The 19,778-nt window shown below is 47.4% G+C and overlaps 1 protein-coding gene across 1 annotated transcript in view; it reads right to left on the bottom strand.

Moving 5' to 3' along the window:
• LAMA3 (laminin subunit alpha 3) overlaps positions 1–19,778 on the bottom strand; it is a 203,758-nt gene that overhangs the window by 40,863 nt on the left and 143,117 nt on the right. Inside the window, exons 50-56 of the mRNA XM_038766444.1 lie at positions 17,795–17,991; positions 17,018–17,134; positions 16,445–16,599; positions 13,822–13,963; positions 9,196–9,298; positions 6,847–6,963; positions 6,556–6,735 (exon numbers count right to left, since the gene is read on the bottom strand). Of these exons, the coding sequence (XP_038622372.1) occupies positions 6,556–6,735; positions 6,847–6,963; positions 9,196–9,298; positions 13,822–13,963; positions 16,445–16,599; positions 17,018–17,134; positions 17,795–17,991 (1,011 nt within the window). The remainder of the gene's footprint in view (positions 1–6,555; positions 6,736–6,846; positions 6,964–9,195; positions 9,299–13,821; positions 13,964–16,444; positions 16,600–17,017; positions 17,135–17,794; positions 17,992–19,778) is intronic.

The following is a 19,778-nucleotide window of genomic DNA, read 5'->3' as shown; positions in this document are numbered from 1 at the left end:
GTACTTCCCAAGCGCTTAGTACAGTGCTCTGCACACAGTATGTGCTCAATAAATACGATTGATTGATTGATTGATTGACTGACAGGGCACGGGCCTGGGAGTCGGAAGGTTTGCTACATAGGGTTAGGGCACGGGCCTGGGAGTCACAAGATTTGCTGCCATTTGTCTGCTGCATAGGGACAGCTGTATATATGTATATATGTTTCTACATATTTATTACTCTACTTATTTATTTATTTTACTTATACATATCTATTCTATTTATGTTATTTTGTTATTATATTTGGTTTTGTTCTCTGTCTCCCCCTTTTAGACTTTGAGCCCACTGTTGTGTAGGGACTGTCTCTATATGTTGCCAACTTGTACTTCCCAAGCGCTTAGTCCAGTGCTTTGCACACAGTAAGCGCTCAATAAATACGACTGATTGACTGACAGGGCACGGGCCTGGGAGTCAGAAGGTTTGCTGTCATTTGTCTGCTGCATGGGGATAGGGCACGGGCTTGGTAGTCACAAGGTTTGCTGCCATTTGTCTGCTGCATAGAGACAGCTGTATATATGTATATATGTTTATACATATTCATTACTCTATTTATTTATTTTACTTGTACATATCTATTCTATTTATTTTAATTTGTTAGTATGTTTGGTTTTGTTCTCTGTCTTCCCCCTTTTAGACTGTGAGCCCACTGTTGGGCAGGGACTGTCTCTATATGTTGCCAACTCAGAATTCCCAAGCACTTAGCAGAGTGCTCTGCACACAGTTAAGTGCTCAATAAATACGATTGATTGATTGACAGGGCACGGGCCTGGGAGTCAGAAGGTTTGCTGCCATTTGTCTGCTGCATGGGGATAGGGCATGGGCCTGGGAGTCACAAGGTTTGCTGCCATTTGTCTGCTGCATAGGGACAGCTGTATATATGTATATATGTTTGTATATATTTATTACTCTATTTATTTATTTATTTATTTTCCTTGTACATATCTATTCTATTTATTTTATTTTGTTATTATGTTTGGTTTTGTTCTCTGTCTCCCCCTTTTAGCCTATGAGCCCAGTGTTGGGTAGGGACTGTCTCTAGATGTTGCCAACTTGTACTTCCCAAGCGCTTAGCACAGTGCTCTGCACACAGTAAGTGCTCCATAAATACGACTGATTGATTGATTGATTGATTGACAGGACACGGGCCTGGGAGTCAGAAGGTTTGCTGACATTTGTCTGCTGCATGGGGATAGGGTACGGGCCTGGGAGTCACAAGGTTTGCTGCCATTTGTCTGCTGCATAGAGACAGCTGTATATATGTATATATGTTTGTACATATTTATTACTCTATTTATTTATTTATTTTACTTGTACGTATCTATTCTATTTATTTTTTTTTGTTAGTATGTTTGGTTTTGTTCTCTGTCTTCCCCCTTTTAGACTGTGAGCCCAATGTTGGGTAGGGACTGTCTCTATATGTTGCCAACTTGTACTTCCCAAGCACTTCGTACAGTGCTCTGCACACAGTAAGCGCTCAATAAATACGATTTATTGATTGACAGGGCACGGGCCTGGGAGTCACAAGGTTTGCTGCCATTTGTCTGCTGCATAAGGACACCTGTATATGTATATGTGTTTGTACATATTTATTACTCTATTTATTATTTATTCATTTATTTTACTTGTACCTATCTGTTCTATTTATTTTATTTTGTTAGTATATTTGGTTTTGTTCTCTGTCTCCCCCTTTTAGACTGTGAGCCCACTGTTGGGTAGGGACTGTCTCTATATTTTGCCAACTTGGACTTCCCAAGTGCTTAGTACAGTGCTCTGCACACAGTAAGCGCTCAATAAAAACGATTGATTGATTGATTGACTGACAGGGCACGGGCCTGGGAGTCAGAAGGTTTGCTGCCATTTGTCTGCTGCATAGGGACAGCTGTATACATGTATATATGTTTGTACATATTTATTACTCTATTTATTATTTATTTATTCATTTATTTTACTTGTACATATCTGTTCTATTTATTTTATTTTGTCAGTATGTTTGGTTTTGTTCTCTGTTTCCCCCTTTTAGACTGTGAGCCCACTGTTGGGTAGGGACTGTCTCTATACGTTGCCAATGTGGACTTCCCAAGCGCTTAGTACAGTGCTCTGCACACAGTAAGTGCTCAATAAAAACGATTGATTGATTGATTGACTGACTGACAGGGCACGGGCCTGGGAGTCAGAAGGTTTGCTGCCATTTGTCTGCTGCATGGGGATAGGGCATGGGCCTGGGAGTCACAAGGTTTGCTGCCATTTGTCTGCTGCATAGGGACAGCTGTATATATGTATATATGTTTGTACATATTTATTACTCTATTTATTTATTTATTTTACTTGTACGTATCTATTCTATTTATTTTATTTTGTTAGTATGTTTGGCTTTGTTCTCTTTCTTCCCCCTTTTAGACTGTGAGCGTTGGGTAGGGACTGTCTCTATATGTTGCCAATTTGTACTTCCCAAGTGCTTAGTACAGTGCTCTGCACACAGTAAGCGCTCAATAAATACGATTGATTGATTGATTGATTGACAGGGCACGGGCCTGGGAGTCACAAGGTTTGCTGCCATTTGTCTGCTGCATAGGGACAGCTGTATATATGTATATATGTTTGTACATATTTATTACTCTATTTATTTATTTTACTTGTACATATCTATTCTATTTATTTTATTTTGTTAGTATGTTTGGTTTTTTTTCTCTGTCTTCCCCCTTTTAGACTGTGAGCCCACTGTTGGGTAGGGACTGTCTCTATATGTTGCCAACTTGGACTTCCCAAGCGCTTCGCACAGTGCTCTGCACACAGTAAGCGCTCAATAAATACGATTGATTGATTGACAGGGCACGGGCCTGGGAGTCACAAGGTTTGCTGCCATTTGTCTGCTGCATAGGGTTAGGGCACGGGCCTGGGAGTCACAAGGTGTGCTGCCATTTGTCTGCTGCATAGGGTTAGGGCACGGGCCTGGGAGTCACAAGGTGTGCTGCCATTTGTCTGCTGCATAGGGACAGCTGTATATATGTATATATGTTTGTACATATTTATTACTATATTTATTATTTATTTATTTATTTTACTTGTACATATCTATTCTATTTATTTTATTTTGTTAGTATGTTTGGTTTTGTTCTCTGTCTTCCCTTTTAGACTGTGAGCCCACTGTTGGGTAGGGACTGTCTCTATATGTTGCCAACTTGTACTTCCCAAGCGCTTCGTACAGTGCTCTGCACACAGTAAGCGCTCAATAAATACGATTGATTGATTGATTGATAGGGCACGGGCCTGGGAGTCACAAGGTTTGCTGCCATTTGTCTGCTGCATGGGGATAGGGTACGGGCCTGGGAGTCACAAGGTTTGCTGTCATTTGTCTGCTGCACAGAGACAGCTGTACATGTGCATATATGTTTGTACATATTTATTACTCTATTTATTTATTTATTTTACTTGTATGTATCTATTCTATTTATTTTATTTTGTTAGTATGTTTGGTTTTGTTCTCTGTCTCCCCCTTTTAGAATGTGAGCCCACTGTTGGGTAGGGACTGTCTCTATCTGTTGCCAACTTTTACTTCCCTAACGCTTAGTACAGTGCTCTACACACAGTAAGCGCTCAATAAATACAATTGATTGGTTGATTGATTGATTGACAGGGCACAGGACTGGGTGTCGGAAGGTTTGCTGCCATTTGTCTGCTGCATGGGGATAGGGCACGGGCCTGGGAGTCACAAGGTTTGCTGCCATTTGTCTGCTGCATAGGGACAGCTGTATATATGTATATATGTTTGTACATATTTATTACTCTATTTATTATTTATTTATTTATTTTACTTGTACATATCTGTTCTATTTTATTTTGTTAGTATGTTTGGTTTTGTTCTCTGTCTCCCCCTTTTAGACTGTGAGCCCACTACTGGGTAGGGACTGTCTCTATATGTTGCCAACTTTGACTTCCCAAGAGCTTAGTACAGTGCTCTGCACACAGTAAGCGCTCAATAAATATGATTGATTGATTGATTGATTGATTGACAGGGCACGGGCTTGGGAGTCAGAATGTTTGCTGACATTTGTCTGCTGCATGGGGATAGGGCACGGGCCAGGGAGTCACTGGGTTTGCTGCCATTTGTCTGCTGCATAGGGACAGCTGTATATATGTATATATGTTTGTACATATTTATTACTCTATTTATTTATTTATTTATTTTACTTATACACATCTATTCTATTTATTATATTTTGTTAGTATGTTTGGTTTTGTTCTCTGTCTCCCCCTTTTAGACTGCGAGCCCGCTGTTGGGTAGGGACTGTCTCTATATGTTGTCAACTTGGACTTCCCAAGTGCTTAGCGGAGTGCTCCGCACACAGTAAGCGCTCAATAAATATGATTGATTGATTGATTGACAGGGCACGGGCCTGGGAGTCACAAGGTTTGCTGCCATTTGTCTGCTGCAATAGGGTTAGGGCACGGGCCTGGGAGTCACAAGGTTTGCTGCCATGTGTCTGCTGCATGGGGACAGCTGTATATATGTATATATGTTTGTACATATTCATTACTCTATTTATTCATTTTACTTGTACATATCTATTCTATTTATTTTATTTTGTGAGTATGTTTAGTTTTTTGTTCTCTGTCTTCCCCCTTTTAGACCGTGAGCCCACTGTTGGGTAGGGACTGTCTCTATATGTTGCCAACTTGTACTTCCCAAGCGCTTAGCACAGTGCTCTGCACACAGTAAGCACTCAATAAATACGATTGATTGATTGATTGACAGGGCACGGGCCTGGGAGTCACAAGGTTTGCTGTCATTTGTCTGCTGCATGGGGTTAGGGCACGGGCCTGGGAGTCACAAGGTTTGCTGCCATTTGTCTGCTGCATGACCTTGGGCGAGGCACTTAACTCCTCCGTGCCTCAGTTCCCCCCATCTGCAAAATGGGGATGGAGACTGTGAGCCCCACATGGGATAGGGACAGGGTCAAACCCAATTTGCTGGTTTCCACCCCAGCACTTAGAATGGTGCCTGGCATGTGATAAGTGCCTACCAAACAAATAATAATAATAATAATAATAATGATAGCATTTATTGAGCGCTTACCATGTGCAAAGCACGGTTCTAAGCGCTGGGGAGGTTACAAGGTGATCAGGATGTCCCACGGGGGGCTCACCGTCTTCATCCCCATCTCACAGTCTCTCAGACTGTCAGCCCCAAGTTGGACAGGGGCTGTCTCCAAAATCCCTTTCTTGGATCTACCCCAGTGCCTACAGCAGGGCTTAGCACTAAACAGGGTATTTTTTCCCCATTTCCTCTGGGCCAAAGCTCTACACCAAGTCCTGGGTTCTAATCCCAGCTCCACTATTTGTCTGCTGAGGGATCTTGAGGAAGGACATGGCTCGGTGGAAAGAGCCCGGGCTTTAGTCAGAGGTCATGGGTTCAAATACCGACTCTGCCACATGTCTGCTGTGTGACCTTGGGCAAGTCACTTAATCAATCAATCAATCATATTTATTGAGCGCTTACTGTGTGCAGAGCACTGTACTAAGCGCTTGGGATGTACAAGCTGGCAATATATAGAGACAGTCCCTACCCAACAGTGGGCTCACAGTCTAGAAGGCGGAGACAGAGAACAAAACCAAACATACTAACAAAATAAAATAAATAGAATAGATAGGTACAAGTAAAATAAATAGAGTAATAAATATGTACAAACATATATACATATATACAGCTGTCCCTATGCAGCAGACACATGGCAATCAATCAATCAATTGTATTTATTGAGCGCTTACTATGTGCAGAGCACTGTACTAAGCGCTTGGGAAGTACAAATTGGCAACACATAGAGACAGTCCCTACCCAACAGTGGGCTCACAGTCTAAAAGGGGGAGACGGAGAACAAAACCAAACGTACTAACAAAATAAAATAAATAGAATAGATATGTACACACTGCTTCTAGATCGTGAGCCCGTTGTTGGGTAGGGACCGTCTCTATATGTTGCCGACTTGTACTTCCCAAGCGCTTAGTACAGTGCTCTGCACACGGTAAGCGCTCAATAAATTCGATGGAATGAATGAATGAATTTCAACTAGAGCCGGGGTCCAGGAAGCAGCGTGGCAAGGGAAGCAGCATGGCTCAGTGGCAAGAGCAGGGGCTTTGGAGTCAGAGGTCATGGGTTCAAACCCCGGCTCCACCAATTATCAGCCGTGTGACTTTGGGCAAGTCACTTCACTTCTCTGTGCCTCAGTTACCTCATCTGTAAAATGGGGATTAAGACTGTGAGCCCCCCGTGGGACAACCTGATCACCTTGTAACCTCACCAGCGCTTAGAACAGTGCTTTGCACATAGTAAGCGCTTAATAAATGCCATTACAAGCAGAGTCAGTCAGTCGATCTTATTTACTGAGTGCTTACTATGCGCACAGCATCATACTGGGCACTCAGAAGAGTACGCTACAACAAGAAACAGACATTTCCTACCCGCAACCTGCTTATGGTCTGGACGGGGAGACAGTGGCCAGCGCGGGCCTGACTCTCACCGGAAAAGCGGGCATCTATCAGAGCCTGGTTGAAGTTTTCGGTCTGGTTGCTCCTATAGGTTTCCTTAAGTCGCTCCACGTCCTTCTGGATGGGGTCCAGGTCGTTCAGCACGCCGTCGGTTCGTTCCTGGGCGCGGCGAGCTTCGGCGCGGGCGGCGGCGATCATCTGCTCTACGTCATCTGGGGCCCACAGGGGACGGACGGAGGGATGGGGGGCGGTGAGGTGGACGGGGGCGGTAGGGATGGGGCACCAGGCAAACAGGGAGGGTGGGCCTGTGGGACGCTACTAACCTCGGTTGATCCTCCGGAGGTCACGCTGCACTGAGGCCAGGTTGGTTTCCAGCCCGTCCTTGAGGGTGCTCACTTTCTCCAGGCTGCTCTTCAGCCCGCTGAGGCCTGGACCTATTTCTGGAATCAATTAATCAATCGGATTTATTGAGCACTTACTGTGTGCAGAGCACTGGACTAAGCGCTTGGGAAGTACAAGTTGGCAACATCTAGAGACGGTCCCTACCCAACAGTGGGCTCACAGGCTAGAAGAGAAGCCAAACGAGACCCGCCATCGACATGGACGTGCACGCACACACAGCCAGTGCTCAATAAAAGCAATTGATTGATTACTATTCATTCAATCGTATTTATTGAGCGCTTACTGTGTGCACAGCACTGTACTAAGCGCTTGGGAAGTCCAAGTCGGCAACATATAGAGACGGTCCCTACCCAACAGTGGGCTCACAGTATAGAAAGGGAAGACAGAGAACCAAACAAAACATATTAACAAAATAAATAAGTAGAATAAATATGGACAAGTAAAATAAATAAATAGACTACTACTAATAATGATGATGATGGCATTTGTTAAGCGCTTACAATGTGCAAAGCACTGTTCGAAGTGCTGGGGAGGTTACAAGGTGGTCAGGTTGTCCCGCGTGGGGCTCACAGTCATCACCCCCTTTTTACAGATGAGGTAACTTGAGGCACCGAGAAGTTAAGTGACTTGCCCAAGTTCACACAGCAGACATGTGGCGGAGCCGGGATTCAAACCCATGACCTCTGACTCCAAAGCCCGGGCTCTATCCACTAAGTCATGCTGCTACTATGTGCCAGGCACTGTCCTACGTACTGGAGTAGATATGAGCAAATCAGATTTGACACACTTCACGTGCCGCATGGGCTCACAGTCTTAATCCCCATTTTCCAGGTGAGGAAACCAAGGCCCAGGAAAGTGAAGTGACTTGACCAAGGTCACACAGCAGACAGGTGGTGGAGCCGGGATTCGAACCCATGACCTCTGACTCCAAAGCCCGGGCTCCATCCACTAAGCCACGCTGCTACTATGTGCCAGGCACTGTCCTACGTATTGGAGTAGATATGAGCAAATCAAGTTTGACACGCTTCATGTGCCACATGGGCTCACAATCTTAATCTCCATTTTCCGGGTGGGGAAACTGAGGCCCAGGGAAGTGAACTGACTTGCCCAAGGTCACACAGCAAACCAGTGGCAGAGGTGGGACAGAATCCAAGTTCTCTGATTCCCAGGTCCGTGCTCTTCTCACTAGACCTCGCTGGTTCATATATGTTGGGAGCCCACTGTTGGGTAGGAACTGTCTCTCTATGTTGCCAACTTGTACTTCCCAAGCGCTTAGTACAGTGCTCCGCACACAGGAAGTGCTCAATAAATACGATTGAATGAATGAATGCTGTGCAAATGCAAACATGATATTCGTTAAGAACCCAAGCTCTGGGCTCACTGCTAAGACAGATACGAGATGATTAGTTTAGATACAGTCCCTGTCCCACATGGGGCGCTCAGTCTATCTAGGAGGGAGACAAGGTATTGAATCCACCTGTCACAGGGGAGGAAACTGAGACCTAGAGAAGTCAATAAGGTGCCCAAGGTCACACAGCAGGCAAGTGGCAGAGTCAGAATTAGAACCCAGGTCCTCTGGCTGCCATCCATTCATGCACTCAATCGTATTTATTGAGCGCTTACTGTGTGCAGAGCACTGTACTAAGCACTTGGGAAGCCCAAGTCGGCAACATATAGAGACGGTCCCTACCCAACAGCGGGCTCACAGTCTAGAAGGGGGAGACAGACCACACAACAAGACATGTTAACAAAATAAAATAAATAGAATAAATATGTCCAAATAAAATAGAGTAATAAATACGTACAAACATATATACTTTATTTTAGTGGTACATATTTATTCTATTTATTTTATTCTATTAAAATGTTTTGTTTTGTTCTCTGTCTCCCCCTTCTAGACCGTAAGCCCGCTGTTGGGTAGGGACCGCCTCTAGATGTTGCCAACTTGGACTTCCCAAGCGCTTAGTCCAGCGCTCTGCACACAGGAAGCGCTCAATAAATACGACTGAATGAATGAATGTACATATATACAGGTGTTGTGGGGAGGGGAAGGAGGTAAGGTGGGGGGGGATGAGGGGGAGAGGAAGGAGGGGGCTCAGTGTGGGAAGGCCTCCTGGAGGAGGGGAGCTCCCAGTAGGACTTTGAAGGGAGGAAGAGAGCTCTTTCCGCTAGACCACCCTGCTTCCCCAGCTTTTCCGGGCCAAAATTTAACGGATGCACTTCCCCACTGGCTCCCGCGTGGCCTCCCCTCGATCGGGGTCACCGCGTACCTTGCTGTATCATCTCCCGGGCCCCCTTGGCTTTGGCGAGCAGCTTGTCGCTCTCCGTGCTCAGTGTCTTGGCTCTTCCCGGCAGGTCTTCCTTCTTTACAATCTGCGGATACAGTCCCCGCACGGACCCCCTTAGAAAATGGACCGCTGGGCGATATCTGTTTATTGTTATATTGTCCTCTCCCAAGCGCTCGGTACAGTGCTCTGCACACAGTAATAATAATGTTGGTATTTGTTATGTGCCGGGCACTGTTCTAAGCGCTGGGGTAGATACAAGGTAATCAGGCTGTCCCACATGGGGCTCACAATCTTAATTTCCATTTTAAAAATGAGGGAACTGAGGCACAGAGAAGTGAAGTGACTTGCCCAAAATCACACAGCTGATAATAATGATGATGGCATTTGTTAAGCGCTTACTATGTGCAAAGCACTGTTCTAAGCGCTGGGGTAGATACAAGGTAATCAGGTTGTCCCACGTGAGGCTCACAGCCTTAATCTCCATTTTACAGATGAGGGAACTGAGGCACAGAGAAGTGAAGTGACTTGCCCAAAGTCACACAGCTGATAATAATAATAATGATGGCATTTGTTAAGCACTTACTATGTGCAAAGCACTGTTCTAAGCGCTGGGGTAGATACAAGGTAATCAGGTTGTCCCACGGGGGGCTCACAGTCTTAATCTCCATTTTACAGATGAGGGAACTGAGGCACAGAGAAGTGAAGTGACTTGCCCAAAGTCACACAGCTGATAATAACAATAATGATGGCATTTGTTAAGCACATACTAGGTGCAAAGCACTGTTCTAAGCACTGGGGTAGATAAAAGGTAATCAGGTTGTCCCACGAGGGGCTCACAGTTTTAATCTCCATTTTACAGATGAGGGAACTGAGGCACAGAGAAGTGAAGTGACTTGCCCAAAGTCACACAGCTGATAAGTGGTGGAGCTGGGATTTGAACCCACGACCTCTGACTCCCAAGCCCGGGCTCTTTCCACTAAGCCACGCTGCTTCTCTGCTTCTCAGTAAGTGCTCAATAAAGAGGACTGACTGACTGAATGAATGAATAAAACAGCCTGGCAGTACATACAGTGGGGCCAGAGAAGCAGCATGGCTCAGTGGAAAGAGCACGGACTTTGGAGTCAGAGGTCATGGGTTCAAATCCCGGCCCCACCACTTAGCTGTGTGACTTTGGGCAAGTCACTTCACTTCTCTGGGCCTCAGTTCCCTCATCTGTAAAATAGGGATTAAGACTGTGAGCCCCACGTGGGACAACTTGATCACCTTGTAACCTCCCCAGTGCTTAGAACAGTGCTTTGCACAAAGTAAGTGCTTAATAAATGTCATTATCATTATTATTATTATTAAGCCCCATGCGGGATAGGGACTGGGATGGTATACAACCCAACTGACTTGTTTCTCTCCCAGTGCTTAGAACAGTGTTTGGCACATAGTATGAGCTTAACAAACACCATAAAACCAACTTGTACTTCCCAAGCGCTTAGTACAGTGCTCTGCACACAGTAAGTGTTCAATATATACGATTGAATGAATGAATGAACACGGACAAACAGTTACTCGACCTCTCACGGGAGCAGCGGGGTCTAGGGGAAAAGAGCCCAGGCCTGGGGGTTAGGGACCTGGGTTCTAATCCTGACGCTGCCAGCTGACCATTGTGCGAGATCTTGGGCAAGTCGCTTAACTGCCCCATGCCTCAGTTTGCTCATCTGTCAAATAGGGATTCAATATATGGTGTTTCAAATAATGGCATTTGTTATGCGCTTCCTCAGTGCCAGGCACTGCACTAAGAGTTGGGGTAGATACAAGTTAATAATAATAATAATAATAATAATAATAATGGCATTTGTTATTCATTCATTCATTCATTCGTATTTATTGAGTGTTTATTGTGTGCAGAGCACTGTACTAAGCGCTTGGGAAGTACAAGTTGGCAACATATAGAGACGGTCCCTACCCAACAGCGGGCTCACAGTCTAGGAGGGGGAGACAGAGAACAAAACAAAACATATTAACGAAATAAAATAAATAGAATAAATATGTACAAATAAAATAGAGTAATAAATACGTGCAAATGCACTTACTATGTGTGAAGCACTGTTCTAAGCGCTCAGGGGGGGCGGGGGTACAAGGTGATCGGACTGTCCCACGGGGGGCTCACAGTCTTCATCCCCATTTTACAGATGAGGTAACAGGCTCAGAGAAGTTAAGTGACTTGCCCAAGGTCACACAGTGGACAAGTGGTGAAGCTGGAATTCGAACCCACGATCTCTGACTCCCAAGCCCTGGCTCTTTCCCCTGAGCCACGCTGCTTCTCTGTACAAGAAGCTGACTGGGCTAGACTCAAAATAAAAGAAACGTCGTTTTCCTTCCGGGGAGGGTAATTTGTCCTTTCCAAGTGCTTAGGATGGACGGGGTACTAAGTAAGCGCTCAATAAATACAACTGAATTGAATTGAAGCATACGGAATCTGCTACCACTGGAAGTTATACAGATGAGAGGTCATGGGAAGGAAAAAAAGTTTTCCTTTTTACCAAATTACCATCACCCCCAACATCCTGTTGCCACATTTTTGGGAAGAACTGTAAGCCGGAGGGCCGGTAATACATTTCCTCTAGTAATAATAATAATGATAACTGGCATTTATTCAGCACTTACTATGTGCCAAGCACTCTTCTAACCACTGGGGAAGCTGTAAGTTGTTTTGTGTTTTTAATCAATCAATCGTATTTATTGAGCGCTTACTGTGTGCAGAGCACTGTACTAAGCGCTTGGGAAGTCCAAGTTGGCAACATATAGAGACAGTCCCTACCCAACAGTGGGCTCACAGTCTAGAAATGGCATTTGTTAAAGGTTTACCGACTTGCCAGGCACCGCATTAAGCGCTGGGGGGAGAAACAAATTAATCAGGTTGGATACCGCCCAGGTCCCACATGGGGCTCACAGTCTTAAATCCCCATTTTACAGATGAGGTAACTGAGGCACAGAGGAGTCAAGTGACTTGTCCACAGTCACACAGCAGATAAGCTCCTGGGAAATACCACTGCTGGATTGAGTCAGAACAAGAAGGATTCTCCCAACGAGTGGCACCAGTGCGCTACGGGGGAAGCCCTGCAGCCAGCCTATCTTTTCATTCTATCATATTTATTGAGTGCTGACTGTGTGCAGAGCACTGTACTAAGCGCTTGGGAAGTACAAGTCGGCGATATCTAGAGACGGTCCCTACCCAACAGCGGGCTCACAGTCTAGGAGGGGGAGACAGACAACAAAACAAAATATGTGGACAGGTGTCAAGTTGTCAGAACAAATAGAATTAAAGCTAAATGCACCTAAAGCTAAATGCTAAATGCATTGTAGCTCCCCCGGCGCTTAGTACAGCGCCTGGCACCGGCTCCACCAACTGTCAGCTGTGTGACTTTGGGCAAGTCACTTCACTTCTCTGGGCCTCAGTTACCTCATCTGTAAAATGGGCATTAAGACTGTGAGCCCCCGCCATGGGACAACCCGATCACCTTGTAACCTTCCCAGTGCTTAGTACAGTGCTTTGCACATAGTAAGCGCTTAATAAATGCCATCGTATTATAGTGAGCGCTTAACAAACACCATGAATGGCAAAACAACAAACTACACAGTCCTTGCCCCACATGAATGAATGAAAGTGCTGGGGTAGATAGAAGTTTATCAGGTGGGAAGATGTGTATGTATCTATAATTCTATTTATTTATTCTGATGCTATTGATGCCTGTCTACTTGTTTTGTTTTGTTCTCTGTCTCCCCCTTCTAGACTGTGAACCCGTTGTTGGGTCGGGACAGTCTCTATATGTTGCCAACTTGTGCTTCCCCACTGCTTAGTACAGTGCCCTGCACACAGTAAGCGCTCAATAAATACGATTGAATGAATGAATGAAGGGGGCTCGCACTCTAAGTCGGAGGGAGAACAGGTGTTGAACACCCATCTTCGTCTTGAAGGAGCACGGCCTAGTGGCAAGAGCACCGTGGGAGTGGTCATGGGTTCTAATCCCGCCTCCTCCACTCGTCTGCTGGGTGACCGTGAGCAAATCACTTCTCTGTGTCTCAGTTACCTCATCTGTAAAATGGGGATTGAGACTGTGAGCCACTTGTGGGCCAGGGACTGTGTCCAACCCGACTGCTTGTATCTACCCCAGCGCTTGGCACAGAATAAGCGCTTAACAAATACCACTATGATTATTATTATTATTGGAGGAAAACACCAGGCAAGTGCCTCTCCCTGCGTCCCGCCCTTCAGAAGTTGCAGCTTAGGAAGCTGGGAACAGCCACCCCAGCTGGGTTTGGACGTCTTCAACCTTCCCTTCCGGGCCACGTCTGCCAAACCTTTGCTCGGTCTCCATTTTCAGGAAATCCGGATCTCGATCCCGCCCGGGCTGGTCGGGTGGGCCAATGCGGTCTGCCAGCCCCCATCGGGAAGCGTCGGCAAACAGAGGGGGACAACTCCGGGCCGGAAGACCATCCACACGGCACTCCCCAAGATGAGCTAGGGAGGCAGCTGCCACATAGAACAGTGCTTTGCACATAGTAAGCACTTAATAAATGCCATCATTATTATTGGAGCTGTTAATGTGGTTCCCTCACCGACAAGGCTGCGTCCGAGGCCTTCTCGGCCTTGTTGGCCGCGTCCTCGGCGGCTTTGACAGCATTGATGATGTTCTCGTAGGCCATGGCGGCATCCACGGCGCAACGCACCAGCTCGTCCCCGCTGGTGTTCCTCTTGATCCTGGGAGGACACAAGAGAGAGGGGGTGAGAGCGGAGCCCCGGTCCCCGGCTCTAGCCCGGCCTGGTGGGGAAAGAAGGGTGGCCTGATGGTCAGAGTGCGGGCCGGCCAGGTGTGTGACCTTGGCCAAGTCACTTCACTGCTCTGGCCCTCAGTTTCCTCACCTGTAAAATGTCCCCCCTGCTCCTTAGACTGTGAACCCCATATGGGACAGGGACTAGGTCCAACCTTATTATCGCGTGTCTACCTCAACGCTCAGTACAGTACTTGGCACAGAATAATAATAATAATAATAATGTTGGTATTTGTTAAGCGCTTACTATGTGCCAAGCACTGTTCTAAGCGATGGGGGATACAAGGTAATCAAGGTTGTCCCACGGGGGGCTCACAGTCTTCATCCCCATTTTACAGATGAGGGAACTAAAGCACAGAGAAGTGAGGTGACTTGCCCAAAGTCACACAGCTGACAAGTGGTGGAGTCGGGATTAGAACCCATGACCTCTGACTCTTTCCACTGAGCCACGCTGCTTCTCTGGAGCCGAGCAGCTTCTCGGAAACGCCACAATCTTTATCATCAGCGCCCGCTTCAGATGGCTGAAAGCCAGGCAGTGGGAATTAGGAGCCTGCTTCCTTGGGATGCCGTGCGGCCGGAGATGCGAGCCGATGCCAAGAGGGATAGGCTAGATCCACAGACGAGGGGTCCCCGCTGGGTTACGGGGTGGAAAGTTAGGGATGGAGAGGGGAGAACTGGGGGTAGGGGGACGTTGGGTGGTTCATCCCTAACCATGAGGAATGTGGCCGACCGTGGGACAACCTAATCACCTTGTAACCTCCCCAGTGTTTAGAACAGTGCTTTGCACATAGTAGGTGCTTAATAAATGCCATTATTATTATTATCATTATTATTATTATGCTCAGGAGGACAGCTGCCACAGCTGCCTCCCCCTTTTAGACTGTGAGCCCACTGTTGGGTAGGGACTGTCTCTATATGTTGCCAACTTGTACTTCCCAAGCACTTAGTACAGTGCTCTGCACACAGTAAGCGCTCAATAAATACGATTGATTGATTGATTGATTGATTGATCCTTCCAACCATCCTGAGGCCCCTGCTGGACACGGAGTCCTGGCTGGGTGGACAGTGGTCTCCATCCATCACTCATTCATCCATTCAGTCGTATTTATTGAGCGCTTACTGTGTGTGCAAAGTACTGTATTAAGTGCTTGGGAGAGGCCAACAGAACAATGAAAAGACACATTCCCTACCCACATTATGTTGCCAACTAGTACTTCCCAAGCGCTTAGTACAGTGCTCTGCACCCAGTAAGCACTCAATAAATACGAGTGAATAATGTCTGGGGGGAGACAGATATTAATATAAACAAATTACAGATTACAGTCATTCAGTGAATAATAATAACAATAATGATGGTATTTGTTAAGCGTTTACTATGTGCCAAGCACTGTTCTAAGCGCTGAGGACAATAGAAGGTAATCAGGTTGTCATTCATTCATTCATTCAATTGTATTTATTGAGCGCTTACTATGTGCAGAGCACTGTATGAAGCGCTTGGGAAGTACAAGTTGGCAACATATAGAGACGGCCCCTACCCAACAGTGGGCTCACAGTGCAGAAGGGGGTGACAGACAACAAAACAAAACATATTAACAAAATAAAATAAATAGAATAAATATGTACAAATAAAATAGAGTAATAAATATGTACAAACATGTATACATATATACAGGTGCTGTGGGGAGGAGAAGGAGGTAAGGCGGGGGGGATGGGATGTCGCACGTGGGGCTCACAGTCTTAAACCCCATTTTACAGATGAGGTCACTGGGGCACAGAGAAGTGAAGTGACTTGCCCAAGGTCACACAGGTGACAAGGGGTGGAGCCGGGATTAGAACCCATGATCTCTGACTCCTAAGCCCGGGCTCTTTCCACTGAGCCACGCTGCTTCTCAATCAATCAGGCAATCAATCGATTACCTGGTCTGCCCCAGTAATGATGTCACAAGGGGCCTGATGCTCTTGTGGTGACTGGGCCCCGGATTGCGTTTGTCAGGGGGGGCTCTTGCTTAAATCTTATTAGTTAAATTTTTAAACACGCTCAGTTTTCAAAGTATTTTAGGGGGACAATTTCGAGGACAATACAGTGGGCAAACCAGAGCCACAAATGGCACTCCTCTTTTTTTACGGTATCTGTTGAGCGCCTCCTGTGTCCCAGGCACTGTACTAAGCACTGGAGGAGATAGAAACTAATCAGATTGGGCCTAATCCCTGTCCCACCTGGGGCTCACGGTCTTAATCCCATTTTACAGATGAGGTAACTGAGGCCCAGAGAAGTGAAGTAACTTGCCCGAGGTCACACAGCAGACAAGTGGCAGAGCCGGGATTAGAACCCAAGTCCTCCAAGGTTCCCCAAGAACGACCCATCACTGGTCACCCCCAGCCCTGGTGGGGCCCCGTGCTGAGCACTCACTCTTCCAGCTGCTTGGCAAGATTTTGCAGAGACTGGGCACGCGCCTCGGCCTGCTCCACCAGGAGTCTGTGGCTGGCCGCTCCGGAGAGGTCCTTCACCTTGGCCCGCAGGTCTATCCTGACCTCATTTACCTGGACGGACAACTTTTCGTACTCCTGTGGGATGGGTGTAACGCCAACGCGTTGGTCTTTCCGGGAGGGGGCTCAGAGGGCAGAGTTGTGCTTTTTGACTCTGATAACCAGATTTGGTGACCCACCCTGGGCTCCTGGAAACAGACTCCTCCCTCCCTCCCGCCAACCCCAGCGAGGATGGACTCTGATCACGAGTCTTCCACCACAGCCGGCCCCGGGGAACCAAGGTCCCACTTTTCCCAAACTGGCCAGGCACCCACCCCCGGCCCGATAACCATGAGGAACAGGCCCATCAGCCCTGCGTTCTAGCCCCACCCACTTCCTATCCTTCCCCACGATCGGAGGCTCGAGACATTAGAACCACCAAGCGCCCCTCTTCCCCGGGCCCATCCTCCCGGCCCGAGAGGGATCCAAGGACTTAAAGAAAACGGCTCAGCCATACCTCCTGGCTCCCCTCCACCAGGCGAAGCACACTGCCGGTCTGCCGCAAGGATGTCTCCGCCCCAGTGAGGACATGGTTCATCTGGTTCTGCACGGAATTTGCTTCTTTCACCCGTTTCTGGGGGAGAAGGAGAGAGCGCTCCCTGAATCACAGAGCTCGGCGAGTTGCTTCTTGGAGGCTGAGGCTACTTTTCTGGAAAGATCAGGCCAAGTGCTGTTGGAGGACTTTCAAGTGCTCCCTGTTTGGCTCAGGGTCATAGACAATGGGTGGGTTACATAATAATAATAATATTTGTTAAATATTATTTAACGCGCCAGGCACTGAAATTTGCACTGAGGTGGATACAAGACAATTGGGTTGGACTCAGTTCCTGTCCCTCGTGGGGCTCACGGTCTTTATCCCCATTTTACCAATGAGGAAACTGAGGCACAGAGAAGTGAAGTGACTTGCCAAGGGCCACAAAACAGATAAGTGGCAGACCAGGGATTAGAACCCAGGCCCACGCTCTATCCACTAGGCCATGCTGCTTCTCACCTGGCTTCAGCAACAGAAGTAGCAGATGTCCTACAGTAGAGATGTTTTAGATGGTAAGATTATTGTGGGCAGGGAATGTGACCGTAATATCATATCATAGTCTCCCAAGCATTGAGCACAGTGCTCTGCACACAGTAAGTGCTCAATAAATGCAATGGACTGACTGACTGATGAGCCGGAGAGATCCCACAAGCCCCTCAAGCCACTAAAGGAAGAATCAAAACGGTCTCGCCGGGAGATTACCTCGATGTTGGCCAGGGCCCGTTCATTCTCTCGGTTCAGACCATCTGCCTTCTTTGTATGCTCAGATGCCTCCTGGAGAGCTTTCTCCAGGTCACTGATCTGGGCTTCGTATTCGTCCAGCGAGGCCCGGATCGTCTGAGCCGTCCTGTGGTCTTCCGGCCGGTGGTTTCCGAGCCCGGCCCTCAACCGCTCCAACACTGGGAAGTTGGAGAGAGAGAGAGAGAGGGAGAGAGAGAGACGGGTCCGCAGTGAATCCCGGAAAGGAGGAAGCCGAGCCACGTTTTTGCCAGCTCTGGACGTCGGCTGGTTCCTCTCTGGCTTCCTAAATGCCATCCAGAAGGAGAACCGGGAAACATCAGGCTTGTCTGTGTGGGGACTGGCTTGCTGAGACTCCAGACGAGCCCCGAAGAGAACAGGGGCCAGAGGCGCCACAGCCGGGCTGCAACCCCTGCAGAACTGAGTTCAAGAGCTGAGCTAGCTGAAGCTACACGGGAAGTCTCCTCCTTCCCTGCTACCGAGCCCCTAAACAGAGCAGATTCTTCTAGACTCCTTCATACTGGCTCCAAAGCGATTCGCGAACCTCCAGGATATCGGGGCGAAGGCCAGTTCTCTGAAGCCAAACGGTGGATTCTGTCTGCCCTTCTTGGGCTTCTAGGAAAAGTGACGGCCATCCACGGGGTTGGGCGGGCCTGTGGCGGAGGCAGACAAGGAGAAGTAGTGTGGTCCAGCAGAGAGAGAGCGCCTGGGCGTCAGGGAGTCAGGTTCCAATTCCGATCCCACCATTTTCCTGCTGTGCGATCGCGGGCAAGTCCCTAAATGTCTCTGGGCCTCAGTTTCCTCATCTGTAAAATGGGGGGGGTGGGTAAATATCTTTTCTCCTTCCCCATTAGACTGTGAACTCCGTGTGGGATGGGGACTTGGTTCAATCTGGTTATCTTGGATCTATTCCAGTGCTTGCCACACAGTACGTGCTTAAATGCCCCAATTATTATTATTATTATTATTAGTATTAGTATTAAGGAGAACGGGGGCTGTGGTCCCCACAGAGTTTCTGACCATCCCATGAACCAGACCGAGCCGGACCCAGCTGGACAGGGCAGGGTACCACATTCCAGTTGGAACTCAAGGAAAATCAAGTCCCGGCAGAAGCACCTGTAGCTGCCAGCTCCCCATCTTCCCATTTGGCACAGTCATAACAACCATCATAACAATAATAATCACTGTGGCATGTGTTTTACTAACTTACTATGTGCCAAGCACTGGGCTACGCGTTGGGGTAGATATAATACAATCAGGGTGAACAAAGTTCTTGTCCTACATGAGGCTCGCTGCCTAAGTGGGAGGGAGAACGGGTATTTAAATCCCATTTTACAGATGAGGAAACTGAGGCACAGAATCCAAGTGGCTTGCCCAAGGTTTCCCAGCAGGCCGGTGGTGGAGCTGGGATTAAGACGCGGGACTCCTGACTGATAGGTCCCGCAGCTTCTCTTGATACTATTCTATTTATTTTGTTAATGATGTGCATTTAGCTTTAATTCTATTTGTTCTGACGACTGACACCTGTCCACACTTTGTTTTGTTGTCTGTCTCCCCCTTCTAGACTGTGAGCCCGTTGTTGGGTAGGGACCGTCTCTATATTTTGCCGACTTGTACTTCCCAAGCACTTAGTACAGTGCTCTGCGCACAGTAAGCGCTCACTAAATAATTACACGATTGAATGTATGGGGGAGTGGGTGTGAGGGGGCGGGGACGCATTAGCTTGCAGACCCAATGAGGTGAAGTGCAGCCGGGCACCGTTCCGGAGCTCTGGCAGCTGGAGCAGGGAGATGGCTGGGAGCTAAAGTGTTTCCCTCTCCGGAAAAGTCTTAGTGCCTGGCCCAGTGGATGTCGTTTGTCCCACTAGGGAATAATCCTCTCCGATCTCCCATCCTCCTGTCTCTCCCCACTTCAATCCATACTTCACGCCGCTGACCGGATTATCTTT

The sequence above is a fragment of the Tachyglossus aculeatus genome, chromosome 25 (assembly GCF_015852505.1).
Source record: "Tachyglossus aculeatus isolate mTacAcu1 chromosome 25, mTacAcu1.pri, whole genome shotgun sequence".
In the NCBI taxonomy this organism is placed as follows: domain Eukaryota; kingdom Metazoa; phylum Chordata; class Mammalia; order Monotremata; family Tachyglossidae; genus Tachyglossus; species Tachyglossus aculeatus.
Note: the sequence above shows the minus strand (reverse complement) of the source record. Positions and strands in the feature narration are given on the sequence as shown.